Genomic DNA, 19,227 nt, shown 5'->3' on the forward strand with positions numbered 1-19,227 from the left:
ATTTGACTACGATTTTAATTGGACATGCATACTCTTTCTAATCCCTTTAAATATTGCTGGTTTTCACTCCAAAGGTAGGGTCAACTACTCTATTATCAGGGAAATTTCTCCTTTTCTTCTCTTGATAAATACTGAGAGCTGGAGAGGTTTTAAAAAGCGAAATACATTTTCTTTCTACCTTCTACTTCAAATACACAGAGAATTTATAATTTTATATTAACTAAACCTAGCTACATATTTGAAACAGAAACATTTGTAAAAACTGCACATATCCAGCAAAGCCTCCAGTGAGCTGTTATACTGCACCAGAACACCCAATAGAAATAGATTTTTTTAAAGCCACACATAAAGGTGTCAAGACTTATAAGTTATGGATTTCTACAGGGAAGAACACATTAGCATTAATTACTAATATATGCAAAGTTACCCATCAACTTCATCAATCTACATTATTATTTTCATTTAAAATACATACATACAATACTGGTTAGTTAACTCAAATTCTCTGATTTTAGATCAGACAGAATTGACACAGAATTAATCTGACTAGACAGATATATTCCAATAGATCTTGAGATCTACAGCCAGCAACAATGAGAAGAGGTCTGTGACCTTGGTGTTGAATCAAAGAGGCAACCCCAGGTTACCAACAGCTGATTCCTGAAACAACTCATCTGTGTGCAAGATCAGAGTGCTCTTTGCTGGAAGGGATTGCTTTGGGAAACAGGTAATACAGGGAATAATCACCAGTTCTTCTCAGCAGCTTAGGTAACATTAAAGGAAGCTGACATGTAGAAAGCCACATCACACCCTTAGATAAATCACATGTGCAAAGTAATCAATGACTAAAAAGAGTATTAAAAACTGTATAGAGATTTCCTCAAAACATTTGATGGAAAGGCCATGCCATGAAACAAATTGCCAAGGAATGATCAAATCTACAATACCTTCTGTGGCTTAAGTTTAAAAACCCGCTATTTAATGTCTGCAGAATTTAATTGTAAGTTAACTGCTACTGTACCTTTAACAGTCTTATCATTCTAATTTATTCTATAGGGCTGGGCTGTCCTGGAAATCTATTTTTCAGTGTTCAGGCCTTCAAAACCAAAATGTATACAGCAAACCAGGAATTCTCAGTTACTTCCTACATGTGCTGTTCTTGAAATCTAACAAGACCACTTAAAGTGACAAAATTAAGACTTGAAATGTACAAAATGCTGGGGACATAACTCTGAATTTCAAAGAATACAAATCACCTTTGGACTACTAACGTAAAAAGGAAAAAGGCACACATCTCTATCTCAGTAAAATGACAAAGCAATTCCTATCTCATTGCTTCATCAAAGGGAAGTTAATTTTTAAAAGAGCCTAGCACTACCTAAGGCATATTCAGTATTTTAATGCCTTTATTTCAATAAAAAGTGCATTCTTGAATTTCTCTGGATAGCCTAACACATCATAAAAATCAAGTTGAATGTATTTTTTTTTTTGAACAAGGTAAATATAATTCTTCCCTGGTGGCTGAGTGGGGTTTTACTGTGCATTACTGCTACACAACCACTGTTCCCTTCTTCCTTTGTGTTTCAGTTCTCCATGCATTTTGTCTATGAACGTCCCTTTGCGTCCTAGCAGTAAAACTGAGCATTTCATTTTCTTAATTGTTTTTCCAAGCAGAAAATACCCAAAACATACAGGGGAGGAAAACAAAAGAGCAAAAACCACTGGCACTTTTCCCCCCATTTCCACTTATTTTCTTGTGATCTAAGGATCATGCTCCATTTCACTACCTAAAGCTGGAAAAGGTATGAAGACTCTCTGAAATCCAATACTGATAGCTGCAATATGTTTTTAAAGCAATGTTAACTAAATAGGATAGGAGTCTTCATGGCTTGCAGCAAAGAAAAAGCGTATGTATGTATGTGTAGTGAGGAGAAAAGTTACTTCAATTTAAGAAAAATGCTCCTGTGTAAGGTTCTCTGTTATCTATGTCAACCTCTTTAGTTCAATTGTTTCCTAGCAATATTTTAGCTTTTCTGCCACAACTAATTAAAAATCACAGAACAGCTATATGGAAATGCTACATTCCTAAAAGTAAATGCTACCAAAAATGATCACAAATTATTAAGCCCACAGTGTATTTATGAGCCAAAAGAAAACAAAAACTAACCATGACAAAAGTATTTAAATAGCACCAAGTGTATAAATGCACCTGGCAAGGACAACAGTGCAGACAGCATGGGAACTGCAAACCTCTAATTGAATTCTTTGCTAAAGAAGTCCTAAATGAATGCTACATTTGTAACAACTGAAAAAAATTATAGGTTGGAACCTGAGATATCAAAGCCAAGTTTTATTCAACTCTGTCACTTTAACAGTAGAATTCCACACTTTTCACTGCATGTTATATCAGGTTAAATTACTCCAGGCCCCTAATTTAAACAGAAGTAAGCTAGAGATCACCAGGGGTTCCTTCCACTTCATCCTTTTTTTGGAATTTTCTGATGGTATTTCTCACTTAACAAGATGTGCGAAACAGGTCTCCATGTATGAACCAGAATTATTTTTCAGCTCACTACAAATGGGAAGAAAAATGTTTTGCCACAGAATTTCACTATAGACCAGGATAAGCTAAATGAAAATATTTTCATTTGGTTCAATGTGACATTTTGTTTTGAGTTAGAAAAACAATAAGCTTTTGTGACTCAGGTTCAATAGCATAGGTTAAAAATGTCCCAGAATAAAGAGCACATATTTTTAAAGTTGACTTTGATTTAGACCATTTCCTGAGCTCACTGCAAACGCAATGCTCAACTCTGCAACTCATTTGAGCTAGGATCCAAACAATTGCCTTTAAAATATACAGAAAGGCGTGAAAAGATCTACCTTATGCAAAGTCTAATGTGCACATAAGAGTAAGAAAAATAGGAACATGCAGAACTCCAAATGACAGGAAGTAGCATGTGGAAAAAAAACCTCAAAGGATGGAAGGTACCCAAGAAAGTTCCTGAGAAACTTGTTGCCTAGTTGCAGAAAAAATAAAAAATATCTATCTTGAAAGACAGAAGAGCCTGTACCTAGAGCAAAATAGTCTGTTATTTATTTAGCTATGAATCAAAGGAGTGTATTTGTAGAAGATGAAAGAGAAGCACTATTTTGTCCTTTCTGATTGCAATTTGCATTAAGTGATACTGGGGTTTGGATACAAAATTTTCTCTCCAAACAAGACCTGCACTGAATTTCTCCATTCCTCTGGCAGATCCAGGTAGGTGTCTCAAAAAAGCTTAGGAGGGGAAGAAAAAGAGAGAAATTATTTTTATGGGTAAGAGCGAAATTATTTTTAAGGGTAGCCACATCATAGGCATCAGATATTTGAAAGGTAATGTGCACAAACTGCCACATAATCAATCCAGCTGTGCAAAATCCTGTCACTCAATCCCCAAATTTGCCTTCAACATCAACTGTATGTGGCCCAAAATATGCCTCAATCTATGATAATTTTTTTAAAATCATCTTCGCTCTGCAATGGAGTTGTTACTTATGAGGTATTTTATAAAACCAGTACAACAGCAGGGAAAGAGCCCAGCAATAGTAGGTGATACACCACGCTTGTGAAAAAGTATAATTGTTTTGCCTTGATAACATTTGAAAAATTCACAAAGCACTTCTCAATGAACATATCTGAAACCAATACTATCAGAGCAGGAGTGGGAGAAGGAGACAGAGAATCTCTGATCAGTGCATCCTCCAGAAGAATGAACCAACTAGCAATTATCTCCTCTAAGGGTTAGATCTTACTGAACAATCTCACAAATAGGCAGTGCACTGCCATCAACTCTGAATTCTCCACTTTGATTCACAATGAGCACAGGAGGATGTGAAGGAAGCAGTGAAACAGAGAAAGTACTGAGGAGTGACTATAAAAACACATCTCATGATTGTGACAACAACAGCACTTGGTAAGTTTCATAAGTCACAATTTTTGAAGAGTGTATTGAACAGCATGGAGTAAAAGAAGGATGGGAAAGGACAGTCCAGTTATGAGATACATTCTCATTCTGCTCTGAGACCCACAAACACCAGGCTAGCAAGGTATGTGACAACACTGAAAGTAGCCTTAAACAAAAAAAAAAAATTAAAAAGTGTTAAACTGTAAAGAGGAAACCAAAAGCAAACCAAACTGAAAAGCCAAAAGCACACTCTCAAAACAAGAGGAACTGCACAGGATGGGGGTGTTGCCACCAGGTAAGGAAATCTAAGCTACTAATCTCAAAACAATTAGTGAAGCATTCTTATAAGGAAACAATACACAAATTTCTTTCCAAGAAAGGCTAAGACAGTCTAAGCCTTCACTAACTATGTTTCTGGCAGATTCAAGTCACACCAGGCCAACAGATGATGTAACAAACAAACAAACAAAAAAAACCTTAAAAACAAAACACATCACATAAAACCCAAGACATTCTGAAACACCCCAATCTCCCATCTTCCTCTCAGTGCACTTATATTAAATATCTCATGAATCCAAGAAAGTTATAGATTAATGCTCTTAATTTACTACAGAATGTTTCTTCCTTTTTCTCAATAGTCTGTGTCTAACTACACAAAGGGCAGAGACATAAGAAAACTCTCTTCCTAGAGTAATTTCCACAGTGTGATGCTAACAAACCAAGTTTTTTAGCAGTGCAACTATAGAAAATTTGGAAAATCTATCAGACTTTAAATGATGCCAAATGCCACTGAAAACAATTATGAGCCCACTTTCTGTTATTTCTATTAAGTGTATATTCATTCTGTAACATAATTACCATCTGGACAATTCACAGTCTTACATAATTTTATAGTCTTGCATGGCATCATTTAAAAAGAACCTACCAGACAAATATCAAGAAAATGTTTCTTCTATATTCAATCACCCTCCAAAAACGAACAAATTACAGACAGTATGGCAGTAAAGAAATTACAATTAATGCATGAATGCATAACACTGAGCCCCTTCTATAAGAGTGATTCATGTAAACATGAATACAGGTTAAATACTGTCAATGTTGCACACAATAAGAATTTCTTTCTACACTACAGAAATACATATACAGACTAATAGCTACATTTAATGATTGTTACAGATGAAAACACCACTACTACAACAAGAGGACAAAACATGAACTTTGAAAAAGGAAAACAAGGACAAAACTAACACTGACAAAGAAAGGCATAAGACGAAAAATACCAGGTTAGATCTTGCAGTGTAGTATATGTCTTCTGAATTGTCCAAAAAATCGCTACTGTCAGGCTGTTCATTAGGTAAAGATCAAGAAAAGCAAATTATTTATATTGTGACAAAGTCAGATGCACATAAATGTAAACTTTCTTGCTAAAAAAAGAGATACTGTTAGTTGAAACTCAAAACCATGTTAAGACAGCTCTTGCAATGGAGGTAAAACACAGCTAAGGGAATGGTCACATCACCAAATACCAAAATGATGAATTACTGTTCACCAGCTGAGCTGTGGTAATGTGTGACAAACTGTCCCAGCAAGAGTCCAGTTCAACATCTCAGTGCAGCACTGACAGTAACTTCTCATGCTGCAGGGGTCCAGGGCTTTGTGCACTCACACACATGAAGTGACTGAGTGCAATTTTAAGCATGCTTGGTGAGACAGAAGCAAAAGCATCAGAACTGCTTTAATGAAAACAGATCCACACTGTTACTGCTGGAGGAAGTAACTTGCTCCCACTTCCATTTCAAAGACAACCTCTGCTGGAGTGGGCAGATTGTTACAAACTTCTCCCACAGATTGGTTTGTGCTGAGGCTCTTAGCTAAAGCTTCCATTCTTTGAATAGGTCACCTGTTTGCAATTTGTCAGGCCAATTTAAATTGTCCATTGGTTCTTCAGCTAATCTATAACTACATGCTTTTAATTTGGTCTCTGGACTCAACATCATTATTTTTGAAATCATAGATCTGTCTATATCAGGTCTGCATGCTTCTTTCTGACATAAAGCATGGAGCAGTTAATTTTCCTCTTCAGAAAGATTGAAACTAACAGTTACAGGTGTTCTGTATGGACAGGGAGATGAGGCAAGCTCCTTGGACAGGTTTCATCTATGCAATATCTGACCAGAACAAACAATACTAAGATATTTTGTTATCAGCAGAATTCATCTGGATGGTTCAAGTCCCCTCACCAAGCAGCAAGAACTTCTGAGATTCCAAAGTACAAAGGTCCTAACTGCTTACACACAGTGTTAGGAAAAGGCTGGATTCCTCCCTTCCAGAACACCTGTCAAAGAAGTGCTCTCAAAAGCTGTGCTTTCAACCCCTCAGAAAACCTCTCTCCAGTTTAGCAACTCAAGTTCCTAAGGTGCAACAAAAGCACCACTGCCCCATGGAGTTATGACCGATAAAAAGAAAGAAATGGGAAAAGTATTTTTAAAACTTCAACCTCTCCACTAACATCTTTTTACAATTATAATTCTATGTGTGTATAAATAAAAGTCTTAATGAGCAAAAGCATGACAGTTTCAACTATACAATGCTTCCAATTGTATTTTATTTACAACAGGGAAGCAAAGACAAAATAGCTTGGAGTAAGTTCAAAAATAATTTTGAGTTAAATGATGGGTTTGTAGTGGAAGCACTGCCTTCATTATCATACTTAATAAAAACTTACATAACCAGGACTCCTAAATAATGCTGTTATGCAGTTATGCCAAGGTCTAAGTAACACATCTGAAATACTTGTCTAAATCCCATGTGTGATTTGGTAAGCTGTTCTCCTCCATCTCAAACAGGCACCAGAAACTGAGGTTCCCTGTCCAGCCAGTTCTGAGGACAAGCAAGATTAAATACAACCTCTTACACCCAGTCTGCTGACCCACTACCAAAGGGCAAAGCATTTGGAAGGATTATTTCAGTACAACTACAGAGCACCACAAGGAAGTCTGTGTCAGAAATCCGACTCACATGTGGTTTGTAGACTACAGAAGTACATTCCTAAGTACACACCCTTCCAAAAACCAACTCTGAGCAAAGCCAGTGTCCCTCCCACCTATTTACTAAGCCAACTTTTTCTCCTTAACACCTGCCTTAGAAAAACAGAGAGAACACGTAAGTCTGCAGTGAGGAAGCAAAGGAGTGTCTTTTTATCCAGGAACGTGAAGAAACTGCCCAAGTGCACAAATGTGGAAAGCAACAGTCTCCATAGAAGAGAGGAAGCTACTGCCATTGTGAGACAGCACAGACACCTCTTCCCTCACAGCCTGAGTTCTCTTGTACTGATGGGTCTGCAGGAGGAAACACTGGCAATACACCTTGACAGAAAATAGCTGCCAGACTCAGCATGGCTCAGCTGTGATGCAGGGCCACAGAAGGATTATACAGAGGAAAGTCTTTTAAAATGCATCATACCTCTTCCCCAAGCTCTCAATTTTATTATTTCCATTGTCAATACAAGAACAAGGGAGAGAAACAGATGAGCATACACAAGAATTCTACAATTTAAAAAAAACTCTGCCAATAAAGGGAATGGTATATTGGGCAGTGAGGGACAAAGGACAGAGGAAAGCTGCAACACAAAGCTGTTGCTTAGCACATACAGCACACCTGGTAGAAACCACAAGTAAAGAGGTTTGCTGCCTATAGGTGTAATGGCACAAAAAACCCACTATGTCACAACTTGTCAGTAAAATCACTAACAAGTTCAGTAGTACCAAGGAAATATGCTACAGATCTTGGATTTTTCCTCCCTCACAGATATTTGTAGGGATTAATGTGTAGTGCATAGCCCATGCTGCTTGTTACTCACAAATTCATGATGTGGTTCTGTCTCTTTCCTCAACGGTGGATCAAACTTTACTTGGCCAACTACAGAGGAGAAAAGGAAAACAAGAATTTGGACTCCAGTTAGGAAAGACTTAGCTCCAAAGGCTAACAAAAAAGAAAAAAAAATCAGTTTAATGAGTGTATCATATCCCCACTGACAGAAAGTGGTGACACATGGACATACCAAACTTGTGACTGCTAGAAAAACTAATGGGCACAGAAAGTACTCTTCTATCACAAAGGCAGCCCAAATGCCATTTGCCTCACCTTCTCATGAGAAGGAACAGGAAAAGCACTGAGCAAATAGGGCAGTGAAGTGTCCCCTTCAGAGGTGCAATACAGCTGTACTTTATAGAAAAAAACTATCCATGATGTGAATTCACTGTTGGATCTGTTCTTCTGAGAGACTAACTAGCACTAAAGAGTGCTGAATAAAGTTTGGTGTGAATTAACCACATCTTCCAGGACAACTCTGGCAGGACTTCTTGAACACTTCTACTCTCGATTTTACCTTAAGAAAAGACAGCTAAAGCTCTAAGTATTTAATTCAAGCAAAATAATTACTGCAACTTGGGGGATGGAGTCTGCTTTTAATGGCCAATGATCAACCTCCTCCCTTCCTGACTTGTGTGTGGTTGTTTCAATTGAAAAGCAAATCCAAGATCCTAAATTAACGAAGAAAGAATAATTCTTTGCCATTCTGTTACCCAGCTGAATCTGGCATTGGTCTGAATATCTTTCCTGGAGTAACATATAAAACTATGTCAATCAGCTCTCAGAAGAGCTCAGGCTGTGTCTTGTTCAATTAAGATGAAACAATAATGAACTCTGCTGAAGTGCTGACAAAGGATGTGCAAAAATATTTTACACAACTTATATCCTTAAGTGAAACAGTCTAAGCTTTTACTTTCCTAGGTATTTCACTAAAAATGTTTCTATGTATGTCAGATACCCAAAATACCAGCTGAAATAATATCAATGATCAAATACATCATATTGTCACATTACACATGCTTACAGTTTATTTCAGAGCGTGTCTTTTCTTCTCTCCCATTTCTACTTGTTGAATGAATTCTGTGAGGCACAACAAGAGGCTAGAAGGGAAATATAAAATATTTTAATACTAAAATATATTCACTTGAAACCTTGTATTGTGTAACACTTTTTAGCAGGCTTCTTTAACATAGCATCAAAAAAAAATCAAGCGAAAGCTAATGTAAAGATTGTATGCATTTTTAATACATTAAAGTTAGAATTATTTGGAGACATTTTAACTGTTGAATGCCTTCAGTACAAGGGATTTTAGAACAATGCATTTGAGCAAGTAAAGCTAATGCTGGCCAGCTTTTCTCTTTGCTCATAGAATATTTTCTTTTTTCACCATTCAGTTTAAGGGTCTTGATAGTTTTTAAAATTAGCAGTAAGACTAAATCTGACTTACTGGCAGATTTAATTCCATGAGATACTGAAATAATTTTCCCAGTTTTTAACTTAAACTGATTTCTAAAACGTCATCAGTTACGTTATTTAAGCAGATGAGAAATCTACCTGAGGTTTACAAAGCTGAATAGAAAGGAGTATTCCTGGTACTCCTCTGCTGTGTGGCAAGAAAGATAGCAAAATTTCCACAAATTCACCTTCATATTTATATTCCACTTCTAATTTTTCCCTGAATTTCAATTTACTTCTCTACAGGATGATGTGTTCTGCACTTTACAGCCTGGCTTTCTTTTTTTTGCCTTTGTTGGATTTTCCCTCTTCTTTCTACATTCACCACTGCAAGTTCTCTTAGAAATGTGGGGGCATTCTGCACCGTTGTTCACTGCCTCAGGATCCATGGTGAGCATCTTTGCATGTGAATCACCCTTTTGTTACCAATACATTGTTGCTGTACTTTCAAAGTAATGAATAGCTCAGAGACTCTGTTCATTCCTAAAATACCATCTGCAAACATGATTTCCTTTCTCCCCTTTTCATCACACACTACTTCCTTGATTCCTGTTAGCATCCAACACCTGTACATGGTGTTTCACCTCCCACTTTTGTTCACTTTGCTCTTCCTTGAAACTGCAGAGATTTACAGACTGTGGATGTGTATTTTCTCCACTCTCACCAGCAGTATTGTTTTTTTTTTTGTTTCTCACAGCTTGTGTCAATCTTTCCCTTCCACAGTTCCATTTTGTCTATTGTGGACTCTTTGGGCTTCGAAAATGGTTGGCTACAGCATGTCAAGGTTTGATCTGATATCATGTGCTGAAAGGTTGCTCATTTATAATCTTTCATTAAGAGGCACTGCCCGGTCATGTCTGATGTGTGTGCATGTGCAATTCCAGCACCAGGAGCCCAGCTGGAGCAGGGCTAGGAGGTATTTTCACCTTTGCAGCAATACTGTGTGAGCACTTAGACACTGACACAGATGCCTGTGTTGCACTACAAACAGCCTGTCCTCCTATCATCTTCTCCATGACCACAGAACTACATTCAGGATCAAATCTTCATCTCCCAGTCATGAGGACAAAGTCCTCAAGTCACTTTGAAATATGTGCACTGACAACAGGCTGACAGAAATAGCTGTGCAGGAGGACAAAGGAATGTAGGTTAACTTCCTGACACAAATGCCATTTGGGCACAATTTCCATCATGGCACAGATCTCAAAAGCAATCTTATCCCCAAAATTTGCAGTGTGCTAGGCATAAAACATGAGCATCTTCCTCTTTGCAACCTTTTCAGCTAATATCACACTTATCCTGAGAATCACTGTCATAGACATAGGGAGAACAGACAATTGTCAACATCTCCTAAATCCAGAGTTCCAAGCAGCAATCCTGTCCATGACTGAATGGGAAATTAAGTGAAGCCCTCCATGAGCTGGGGTAGGGAAAAATACTGGAAATGTCAGTTTCACATACAGTTGCCAAATGAACAACAACTGCATGAACAGAAGAACCTTTTTAACTATACCCAAATAATGGGATGGGTTTTAGTTTTTACACATTAAACGCTTCACCTTTGAGTTTCGAATTATATAAAAATGTAGCATGGTACTCCTCAGAGTGGTGGCAAATTCAGATCTACTTCACAGCTCTGCAGACTATCCAAGCAGTAACAGATTGCATCCCTCTAAAAGCAGCACAGGCCAAGCGAAGACCTGTCACCACAGTGGGCAGCAGACCTGCCTTCAAAGACCACTGACAGAGAGATAAGCTTTCTCATCTCCAAAAAAGAAAAACAAGCCACCAAAAAACCTCAAAACATTAGCACTACCACTCAAAAAATCCATAGCTCTAAACAAACTAGGGAGGAGGTCTGAAGCTCTCAATTCTCAACGGTGTTTTTGGACTATGTTATGTTGTACCACATTTTGTCACTTCTTTTGATTTTTGATGGATGCAATTCAGGATTCAGGCAATTGTGACAAGCACAGGACTGACCAATCCCTAACTTAACATCTCCAGCTGCCTCTGTGAGCAGGTAAGTTTTGAAGAAAGTTAAATTGTGCATAAAAGAAGCATATACACTTCTTACTAGACTCCTTTTTATTATCAGAAAAACCACAATGCCAAGGACTGCCCTGCCTGTGGTGAGTCTTCAGCTGAAATACAAATCTTGCTAAGCTTCTCCCCAGAAAAGCCACAGCTTTTGCTCCTGATACCACACTTCATTATGGTGTAGTTGATAAGTGATACAGTAGACAACAGAAGAGCCTTCTGAATGCTAAGTCACAAGGGACATATAAGAGGGAACACTAGTTTGTAAGCTAAGAAACACCTCTCAAGGGCCTCAGAGCTCTCACTCATCACTGAGCAGAGAGAGGACTAAAGGACAGTAAAGAGTTTATGGTGAGAAGATCCAAATTACTCAGTGCAGACCCCATGTGGAATCAGACACCTTTCTCTTAAGTGACCTGAAAGTCAACTACATTAAGGGAGTTCCTGTATGTTTGACTTTTAATTTCTTTTTTTTAAACCAGAAAAAACTACTAAATTTTTCTTCCACTCCCACCATGTACATTTGCTTTTAAAAGTATTGACTATTATTTCATCCTTATGCCTTCATTTCTTTCCCTCATATTTGGAAAATGTGTAAGCACTGCACTCCATAACACAAAAAAATTATCTATTTCACTTTGGCTTCTTTCCACACTTTTTATTTTAGCTTTTATGAAAGACTTGGTGAAAGTCAACTGGTCTTTGCTGTTCAAGTGGGTAAAAGCTAATTTAATTTGTAAAATCTGAAAATTAGTTGCATCTTTTAAGCTTATTTTCCTCTGAAGGCATTTGTAGATCAGTTTATCCACTAAAAAGAACCAAAAATATGTAATTAAGGAATCAATGGCATTTGTTTTAAAAGGATTACATTTTTTATTAAAAAAAAGGGCCATCAGTTAGGGAACTGTAAACATTTGAAAAGTATTCACTAACGTGCAGGAAAGTATGAGACAGGATGAAGTAAAGAATATTTATCTCTTTTCTCTTATTTATTAAACACTTCAGTCCTGTGCTGTTTATCATCTTACATAAGCAGACTACTTTTTCCCAGCTACTTGGGCAGAAAGTCAGAAAGTCTTTGATAATACTAAGTAAAATCAAGTTTCAGAGTATTCTAAGATGGAAAAATACAATCTGCAAAAAACACACATCAAACCACTGCACAAAAACAACTACAGGATCATTCTGTCCTACACAGGTTTATGAATCAGTTTTATGAAGGCTTTCTTTGCAGATGGAAACATAACTTCACAAAGAAACATACAGCAGAATGCATGACAGAACTCAGGACTGGAGAAGCAGATCACATTTACTGTTTCAAATTGCTGAAGAACAGCAATGAACAAAATTTTGAGGTATTTAAATCTCTTTTTCTTCAATCTTCCCTTCCCAAAAAAATAATTATTTTTGCTAAGTGCCTGTATGAGTGAAAGAGCAGCACAACTAAAAGTAAAAGCAACCCCTGAGACTATTCCCAGATCACAAAAAGTCCCGGGGCCCAATAAATCACAGTAACTTAGTTTTGCTGGCAAACAAAAAGTTAATCTAATTCTATGATTAGAAGATACTCCTACCTCAGGATCATCATCATCAAAATCATGGTAAGTGGAATGATCAGGATTATTCATTTTATCCAAAAGTTCAATGGCAAGACTTCGATTTAATGGCTGGGTAACAAAGGGATGCTGAAAGACAGAAGGAAACACAGAGATTAAAATTCCAGCCACTCACAATAAGCATATTTTAATTTTGTAACTTTATAAAAGACCCCTCATACATAAATTTATACCTGTAGCAACTTTTCAGCTGTAGGTCTTTTTTTAGGATTTTTTGTAAGTGCCATTTTCACAAAATGATGGAAACTATTGGACCTGTAAAACAAAGTGCTAAACATTAAAATCAACATCCAAGTGGAGTACATTCATTATCTATTGAAACAAAAAAAGCACTTACCATTTCATTTTGTCCTTTAATTTAGGAGGTTGGAAGTTGCTTTTTGTCATTAGAAAAAGTGCTCTGAAAAAAAAGAACAACAGCATTTCTGTGGGTATGCTGCAACACACGAGATAAATTATTAAATACTTTATATAATAGGCAGCAAGAAGCCACATCAGTTTAGGAGATTCAACCAGGACTTTATACACTTGTGCACCAGAAGGAGTTGTTAAAATTTCTGTCCAATTTCTGTTCACTCAGAACCCTCACAGCCCAGTGCCCATGCAATACACCCAAAACCCACAAGCACACACAGCCATCTCTTCAAATGGATTATTTAATTAGCTGCATTTACCACCAAGCTCTAACCCTTACTAACCTCATTGGATGTAGGTCAAACATTGGAGGCTGAAGTTCAGCAAGCTCTATTGCAGTTATTCCAACTGCCCACAGATCACAGAGTTGGTTATAGCCACCTTTCCTTTCTACTGCAGCAACTTCTGGTGCCATCCTGAACAGTAAGATATATTTTTAGGTAAACTTCTCACCATATATCAAACATTCTTTGTACACACAGTATTCTCTTCCTTAAAGCTCTCAATTGATAAAGTCACAGTATATATAGATATACACTCACAAGTGTGTGTGTAAAAAATTATGTAATGTACACCTGAAGTTTCCCTCAGTCATCTTCTGATAACTAACAGGCAGTTTCTACAATGGTTATTTAGGAGTAAGTGGATGAAATCAATCTGTCTCAGACTAAATACTACTCAACAACCAAAGAGCCTGAGGTATAATTATTCAACTACAATAAAAATCCACATAACACCCAAATTTACATACTGCCCATAAAGTGATCCACTGACTTTGAAGAAAAGAATTCTAACAAGAGAAACAGCAATAAAATGTCAGCATTTTTGTACCCTGAAAGCATGAGACTCATTGTCACCTCTGTATACAGCACTCCTTGTTTGTAAAGTCTGTCTCACTCATGGCAGGTGACCTCTTTATGTCAACAAAGTGGTTTCACATTCCCAGATGGCAAAAATGAACAAACATAACTGGCACATAAATAAGAATACCTAAAGGAAATTATTCACTTGGAATTGTCACATGTTTTTAATGGCCAAAGTGAGTTATGAATTTGATTGTCCTATGTAGCCCTACAAGGTGGCCAACATGTTAGTATTTCTTAGCTTTAAGCTTTATCAGTCCTGATCACCTGCAAAGTAGCACTAAATAACTTAATAAATGTAACACAGATGAAGTCACTTAGAGTGTGCTCCAGTAGATCTTCAAGCAGCATCTCAACTGATATATTACTCAAATACAGAGATCCTGTGGTGACAGCACTGAGCCTGCCAGAGCTCAGAAAGTGTTTGGACAATGCTCTCCCACACACGGTGTGACACTTAGGGATATCCTGTGCAGGGCTAAGAGTGGGACTCAATGAGCCTTGTGGGCCCTTTCCACTCCTTATCTGCAGATCTGAAAACATCAGCAGGTTTGGTGGTAGAAGTTACTTCACGTTTGCATAACTAAACTATATTTAGACACATTTCTTCCAGAGTTCATTAAAAATCCCAATCACTCTGAATCAAAAATGAGGGAGCTACCACAGGAGAGGGGGAACATGAGCTAAACATTTAAATGGAAGGGTTACTAGCACTGCAGTTCACCTGCCCTGAGACACATGTACATCTAATGACCACTAAAACCTTCACATGGCCTGTTTCAACTAAATTTTCTTCTCTGCAATCTCAAAAATTTTGCTTCCTTGCTTCTGCTCTCAAATCTCTGAGAAGTTTTGCAAAGAACAAGTGATGCTTTCCATCAGCATTTAAACTATGTAATACTTTCAAAGTTATTATTTAAGGTAATTTGAGAAACATGGCACAATTCAAAAGTTACAGGACCTTCAAGCACTGAGGTCACCCAGACATCTTGGGAAAGAGACACAAACCAATCACATAATCGTGACTGATGGGTGTTTGTGCTATTCTGAAAGGGAAGCGAAGCCTTGGTGTGAAGAATGCTAAAAATACTGTGCTTGGCTATTTCAAGTCAATACTTGAACATAGGGTTTTTTCATTATATATATTTTTATCTTGCACCTACTATGCTGTCAGACTACAGAATTTTTGTATCTGTCTGTGAAACCTATGACAAAAGTGCTGTTTTACAGTAGAGAATGTGTCTCATGTACTGCAAGGTGAAAGGGGACAACCACTTTCAGTAAGAAAAGGATAAAATGAAAGGCAGAACTTCAGCTAAAAATTACATACACTAATGGGGAAGAATAGAGATGCAGCACAGGTAGAACTGTATCACAGAATTCAATCAGTTTAGGAAGAAAAAAGGGAGAAAATGGCTTAGAGAAACAGTTCACAAGCAGCAAAAAGTCTGTGGATCTGTGAGGACAAAGAAAACTCAAGTAAAAAAGCTGTATCTAGGCTGGACAGGAAAAAAACCATAAAATACCAAAATAAAAAAGTCAGGGATTAAAAAAAATATTTAAGATCAAAGTTAAAAGCAAGCAAAATTGCTGTTAGTTTTTAGGTTTTACTAAATGAAAATAAATTAGTCAACAGTGATGGCACTACACAGCCTTTCAAGTTTTCAGAGCATTAAAGCCTTTTCTCTGACACTCAGCTAATTCAGGATTTGGAATAAGTAACACAGATATGATCACCAGAAAGTCTGACACAGCCTTTAGTAGTTAGTCTACCCAGGAATGACAGAGCATGCCTTTATCACAATCTTTCAACAGTATTATATGTGCTACCATTATATCAATGGTCAAGTAAAACACAGTTACCAATATGGGGTGCCAATGAAGGATTTCCTTTTGGCAATTGTAGCTGTTATCTGTGCAGATACTCCAAAATCAGCTATTAAAAAAAAAAAGGCAAAAACAAAATGACAGTTAACAAATGATTGGATGTAATTAATTGTTAATGAACACAAGTTTGGTTTCCCCACTGTTAAGACGTCCTTAAAAATACTGGAAATATTTAACCAAAAAAAACCCCAAAAGCAAATAATAGAAACTTGGTCTGTCTCAGATACCATTGGTCAGCTCCCCTGAATCACTTGCCAAACATGGACACAAATGTCCCTCATACACACAAGGAAGAGCAGGCTGGCACAGAAGACCTCACAGGTACATGAAGGGTCTTAATAAGACAGAGCACCTAATTTTGTTACCAAAGAGATTCTTTCAGCTAAGCTTTCAAGGTACATTTCACATTTAAGGACTCTCGATGGTAGACTATATTAAAAATTTATCAACCCCTGTGATTTGACTTTTGTTTTTCATTTACGATATCAGGTCTTTTACTTCACTGTTCTGAAATTACTCCAACTAATCCTCAGATACTAACTTGATGGTTTAGTTAGATACCACCAGCAAGACAAAAAGAATTCTGATATTCAGTAATTCCTTACATGAACCATCACCTCATTAAACAAAGCAGAGCATGCTGCTTCTTAGAGCACGTAAAAATATTAATTTTTAAGCACTAAGATGTATTAACTCACCTAACTTTACATGTCCATTATCCGTTAAAAGAATGTTTGCTCCCTTTAAAAAAGAAAAGTTTACATTAATTAAAACATGCCAATTTCTCCAATACAACATTAAAAAAAGAAATATGTGGGATCTTATAGCAAACTAGGGGCTAAAGACTAAGCAAGGATTGTATTTAATAAATCTGCAGCCTTATCAAGGAAATGTTTGTGAAATTAGCAAGTTGCCATTCTGTTATTAAATAATCTCCTCGGATATACAGTGTTTTTCATTAATTTTTACTTAAGTCTATGGTACTACAGTTTGCATTGCACACAAAGCCTCTCAATAAACAGTATTTGCCTGTACTGATTCATTCTTACTTTTTTCTATTTACAGTGACTCAAAGGAAACAGGAACTCAAAAGGTCAAAGTGGAAACAATTTCATTTTCTTTTCATAAGTAGGAGCTCGTTTTATCTTGTTTGAGAGCCATGCTTATAATTACAGCCTTAAGGACCTGCCTCAATAATCAAGCATTTAGCAAAGCTACTTCCGTCCTTATGCAACAGAGATTCCGTTCGTGCTGGACTTGGAGAGGTCATTTTTGTGTGGCTGTGTGTTCCACTCAGTTCAGCTCAATAACCAAAACTAACCCAAAGCAGAGGTTTGTATTACAAAATTACAAGATAAAAGGACTGAGAACAAGCCTGATTTGAAGAGCGAAACCAGGTACAGGTTGAGCTGAGTGAAGGTTAGAGCTGGCTAAAAACAGTTCCAAACATCAGCACTGCACTGCCTATCAGGTAGATGGAAAGGCAGCAGAGATGAACCTCCAAAGATTTGTGTTTTTCCAGATCGTGGCTTTTCCCAGAGCAGGAAAAGTCAGGCCTGCAATAAAATGCAGCTAACTTGGCCCATGCTACACAAGCACAGTTAATGAGCTTGGCAAACAGTGTAACAGACCTGCTTACATGCTCTTGACCTTGGTCACCTTTCAAACTAACAGGACAGGTACTCTAAACATGGAACTCTAGCTACTGAGGGAAGCAAACAGTTCAGCAGTCAGGCAATCTGCAGACGAAGACAGTACTTTTCCATGCTCATGAGAACAGATTAAAAAAAAAATCTTCACAATGTAATCAATGTGAGCATTTATTAGCACAGTTCTGCTTACAAAAAGTATCTATGGACTGTATCCTTACAAGCATTTTATAAAGTATAGTGGAAAACATTTAATTTTGGTGCCTGAAGTAATCTTTCATTCAGAAATTACTTCTGTGAGTGCTCAAAACTCAAATTACTTTTGTGATTGCTCACAACCCACATATTCTTCGGCAGCCATTGAGAACACTTAAAATCAGGCTGTATGAAGGCAACTACAGTTAATGCTGCTGGGGAAAAAAAGAAACCAAAACCAGCCAAACAAACAGCATGCAACAACACAAAAGAACATGATGATTTACTGTCAGATTTCCAGGAGGAAGCTTGCCAACTTTGGAAGGGTTTTGGGAAAAACTAGGTAGTAAAACTTCAGGAACAAAAAGTCAACGGGAAGCACCAGAAGGAAACTATAACAGAGTATAAGAGTCTGAACAAACCACTTTTGATATAGCTTTGCTGAGATGGAGATTTAAGCAAGTCAGTACTAATAGCCTGATTTGCAGCACCCTCTCTATTTTTAGCATGCGAGGGAGGGGACAGGAGCAGTCTCCAAGAACCGCACAGAACAGCAGCCTCTGCCCTGCAATCTGCTCACCACGATGCAAGAAGCCAAAGCAAGAGCTCTGCTCACTAGCTGGTTCAAAAAGAAGGGTATATGGAGCTCCCTGGAAAAGCTGTGGGAAGAGCAAACTTTTGCACAAGCACACACCCTGACAGCCATCTGAACACATACTGCTCTGGACACCAGCTGATGGCTAAATTTCATAGCACTGGTCCACCTAAACAGTTCCAAGGAAAAGAACAAACTATTTCTTTGCATATATTTTAAACAAAGATTTTTTTTTGCCTTAGGCAGAAACTTTTATTTCATTCTAAGAGATGAAAAATTCCTACATATTCAGAAATGTACTGAAAACTGATACGTAACAGTAAAGACCACTGGAGGTGATGCGACCTATTTTAAAAGCACCAAAAACCCCTTCAGTTTTTACTTACCTTTATATCTCTGTGCATTTTTCCTTTACTGTGAAGGTAATATAGTCCCTGCATAAAATATTTAAATAGTAATTTAGTCCAACATTTTTCATTTGACATATATTTCTTATTTAATTACCACGTATATTTAGGATCCAATTTAATCATCTAAATGACTCACTGCCTGAAGAACATTTTTATATTTCAGTGTAATTTGCTGTAAATTTGCAGATTCAATAGATGTAGCAGCATATCTAATATCTTTATTTAAAGTAGCATACCTAAATATCTTTATATAAAGATATTTATACATTTATCTAATATCTAAAAC

At 37.2% G+C, this 19,227-nt stretch overlaps 1 protein-coding gene across 5 annotated transcripts in view; it reads right to left on the bottom strand.

Moving 5' to 3' along the window:
• Positions 1–19,227, bottom strand: part of MAP4K3 (mitogen-activated protein kinase kinase kinase kinase 3) — a 65,505-nt gene that overhangs the window by 28,277 nt on the left and 18,001 nt on the right. For 3 of the 5 annotated variants that reach the window (XM_064415093.1, XM_064415092.1, XM_064415091.1), the window contains exons 6-15: positions 18,918–18,965; positions 16,791–16,833; positions 16,069–16,141; positions 13,627–13,758; positions 13,266–13,328; positions 13,102–13,183; positions 12,887–12,997; positions 8,842–8,917; positions 7,807–7,865; positions 5,228–5,290 (exon numbers count right to left, since the gene is read on the bottom strand). In XM_064415093.1, the coding sequence (XP_064271163.1) occupies positions 5,228–5,290; positions 7,807–7,865; positions 8,842–8,917; positions 12,887–12,997; positions 13,102–13,183; positions 13,266–13,328; positions 13,627–13,758; positions 16,069–16,141; positions 16,791–16,833; positions 18,918–18,965 (750 nt within the window). The remainder of the gene's footprint in view (positions 1–5,227; positions 5,291–7,806; positions 7,866–8,841; positions 8,918–12,886; positions 12,998–13,101; positions 13,184–13,265; positions 13,329–13,626; positions 13,759–16,068; positions 16,142–16,790; positions 16,834–18,917; positions 18,966–19,227) is intronic. The other 2 variants (XM_064415095.1, XM_064415094.1) reach the window with 1 other exon arrangement.

The sequence above is a fragment of the Passer domesticus genome, chromosome 3 (genome assembly GCF_036417665.1).
Source record: "Passer domesticus isolate bPasDom1 chromosome 3, bPasDom1.hap1, whole genome shotgun sequence".
Lineage (NCBI taxonomy): Eukaryota > Metazoa > Chordata > Aves > Passeriformes > Passeridae > Passer > Passer domesticus.